This window comes from Myotis davidii, unplaced genomic scaffold (genome assembly GCF_000327345.1).
Source record: "Myotis davidii unplaced genomic scaffold, ASM32734v1 scaffold106, whole genome shotgun sequence".
Classification (NCBI taxonomy): Eukaryota; Metazoa; Chordata; class Mammalia; order Chiroptera; family Vespertilionidae; genus Myotis; species Myotis davidii.
The window spans coordinates 105,921-109,251 of record NW_006297290.1 but is presented as its reverse complement, the minus strand read 5'-3'; the positions used below and the strand labels follow the sequence as shown (position 1 = coordinate 109,251).

Genomic DNA, 3,331 nt, shown 5'->3' with positions numbered 1-3,331 from the left:
GAGAGAGAGAGAGAGAGAGAGAGAGATTGACTTATTGCCTACCTTATGTGCCCCAATTGGGAAATAAACCTTCCACCTAGTTAATTGCCCTGACTGGGAATTGAACCTGCAAACTTTTAGGTGTATGAAACAACATCCAAGCCAATTGAGCCCCCTGGCCTAGGGCTCAATTATTTTAGTCTAATCCTACATACTAAAGGTTTCCAACATTGTGTAGCAAAAGGATTCTCATCTCAGCACAATATTGCTGCTGTTATTTCCCAGCTGTCTCTGGTAGTCTGGTCTTCTCTGAAAATTCAACATAGGATGTTCTTATGTGATTGATAAAATTCTCTGGTGAAACATTTATGGCTGGATATTTGTTTTAGAGAAAATTTAAATTCATTTTCTTTAATAATCGCGGAGCTATTCAGATTATCTATTTTATCTTAGCTGACTTTTGCTGGTTTGTGATGTGTGAGAAGTTCCGAGTTGTTGAATCTTGTAAATCTTGAAAAGCTATTCATAATATTCCCTTCTTATTCTTTTTTTAAAAAATATGTTATTTTATAGGAAATTTATTTATTTTTAGACCAATTTTAGGTTCACAGCAAAATTGATTGGAAGTCAAAGCGATTTCCCATACATATCTTGCCTTCACACACATTTAGATTCTCTATTATCATCATCTTCCACCAGAGTGGTACATTTGTTACAATTGAGGAACCTACATTGACACATCATTATCACCCAAAGTCCATAATTAGGGATTTTTCTTGGTGTTGTATATCCTATGGATTTGGAGAAATACACAGTATGGAATTGGAATTACATGCTATGTAGCCTTTACAGATTGTATTTTTTCTATCATGCATTTTACATTCTTCTATGTCTTTTCATGACTTAATAGTCATATTTTTTTTTAGTGTTGAATAATATTCTATTGTCTGGAGGTATCACAGTTTTTTACACTCACCTACTGAAGGACATATTGGTTGCTTTCAAGTTTTGGCAATTATGAATAAAGTTGCTACAAACAATCATGTGCACATTTTTCTGTGTACCTTATTTTTTAACTCTTTTGGGTAAATACCAAGTAGTGCAATCATTAAATTGTATGGTATGAGTACGTTTATTTTTGAAATTTTTAAATTGATTTGTAGACATTTCATAGATTTAAAATATGTTGCTTTCTTTGCCTGTATGTTAATTTTTCTCTTTAAAAATGCCATCCATTTCTTCCTTCTCCTCCTGCAGATGATTTATCTGGCTCGAAATGCCAAGGATGTTGCAGTCTCATATTATCATTTTGACTTAATGAATAATTTGCAACCTCTTCCTGGCACCTGGGATGAATATCTAGAGAGATTCATGGCTGGAAATGGTAGGTAGACCTTGGTTTAAAATTAATAAGTAATTTTTAATTTTTAATAATACTATTAACTATTACTGCTATGACTTTTCCTTTTAAAACATTTATTTTTCACAGTCAGTAACAAGTATATTCAAATACCATTTAAAAAATTAAATCAAATATGTCTAATATTTTCCTACGATATTCAATATATAAACTTGGTGTTAAACATTGGCATGCTGGGTCGGCATGGTTCAGTAGTTGTTTGTCACGGTTCAATTCCAGGTTAGGGCATGCCTGGGTTGGGAGCTCAATCCCAGGAGGGGCCTTGCAGGAGGCAGCTGGATCAATGATTCTCTCTCATCTTTCGATGTTTCTATATCTCCCTATCCCTTCCTCTTTGAAATCAATAAAAAATATTTTAAAAAACAAAAACATTGGCTTAATGAAAATATTCTCTAACCTCTTTTTAGTTGCTCGAAATCCATTCTCAATTTCTGCTCATGATAGAAATTGTTTACCTTGTCCAAACCATTAGTAAAAAATGTTATACACATATTCATAGTACTTAGATAAATATTTGATATGAGTACTTCATAAAAAGAATAGTCTCCTTCCATGTGAGGCTAAGTAGAACCTATTGAAGGTAAATGTATTTTCAATTGAAATGCTTCCTTGTATCTTATATTTTAAAATCTGATTATTTATAAATGCATGGTTAAATTTGCCTTACATTCTCAGTTCCCTTGATTACTAACATCCACAAAATGGTTGTACAATTTGACTTATTTTTCAGGAACAATTCTTTAATTTTATGAATGCTATGGAAATAGATTTTTGTTTGTTTGTTTTAGTGGCCTATGGATCCTGGTTTAATCATGTTAAGAGCTGGTGGAAGAAAAAAGAAGAACACCCAATACTTTTCTTGCACTATGAAGATATGAAAGAGGTAAAATGGCAAAAAATAATTCTGAATAATTCCTCACTACATTCTGGGATAAAAGGATTAATATAAAATTTTCAAAATGATATGGTTGCTTTTCCAATTCTTCATGTCTGCTTACCCAAATCTTGTTCAGATCATTAATGACTTTCTAATTGTGAAAACTTTAACATTTTTATTCTTCTGATCCTATTTGTTTTGAGTACCTTTACTTTCTGAAAATCTCTCCTCCATCTAACACATTATCACTCTATCATGGTTTTTTAGTTTGTCTCTATCACTTGGTCATTTTTCTTTTTAAGCTGTTTGCTATATTTTGGTGTTCATGTCCATGCCCACTATTGCCAAAACTATTTATGTGCTATTGATGTCTCCCAAACTTTATTTTAATTCCTACACTGAATTCAAACCCTTGGTTTTATTAACATGAACACCAAATTTAATACGTTTAAAACTAAACTCATCTTGCTTCTTTCTCTCCAAAATGTACTTATTTTCTTCTCTTTTGGTTAATGATGTTCGTTATATGTCCATTCAGTTTTAAAAACTTGAAAGTAAATTCTCCTCATTAGCTTCCACATAATGAATCTAGTTCAACTAGATCCTGAACATACCATGGGTTCACCTGCCCTACTATATCCTTCAAATGTGCTCCCCTCCTTTGTTTTTTTACTACCTCCCTCTTAGTCAGGGTCTCATAATTATTCATCTAGTCTCCTTACGAACCAGTATTAGTTTAAATACTACTGCAAAGCTCCAGGCCTGTTCAGGGGCTATTTTACTCAAATTAGGTAAATGTGTAGGTATGTGCATGCACACATATGGGAAATATGTGGAAATCAAGTTTCTCTAGTTATATTTTAATTAAATCTTTATTGTTCAGATTATTACATTAGTTACTCTTTTTTCCCACCATAACTCCCCTCCACCCAGTTCCCACCCCACCCTCCGCCCTCACTCCCCACCCACTGTCCTCATCCATAGGTGCACGATTATTGTCCAATCTCTTCCCTCACCCCACACGCCTTTCCTCCTCCCCAAGAATATTTTTTGGT

The 3,331-nt window shown here is 33.4% G+C and overlaps 1 protein-coding gene across 1 annotated transcript in view; it reads left to right on the top strand.

Moving 5' to 3' along the window:
- Window positions 1–3,331, top strand: part of LOC102755501 (sulfotransferase family cytosolic 1B member 1) — a 24,193-nt gene that overhangs the window by 11,147 nt on the left and 9,715 nt on the right. The window contains exons 4-5 of the mRNA XM_006773096.2: window positions 1,237–1,363; window positions 2,188–2,282. Coding sequence (XP_006773159.1) covers window positions 1,237–1,363; window positions 2,188–2,282 — 222 coding nt within the window. The remainder of the gene's footprint in view (window positions 1–1,236; window positions 1,364–2,187; window positions 2,283–3,331) is intronic.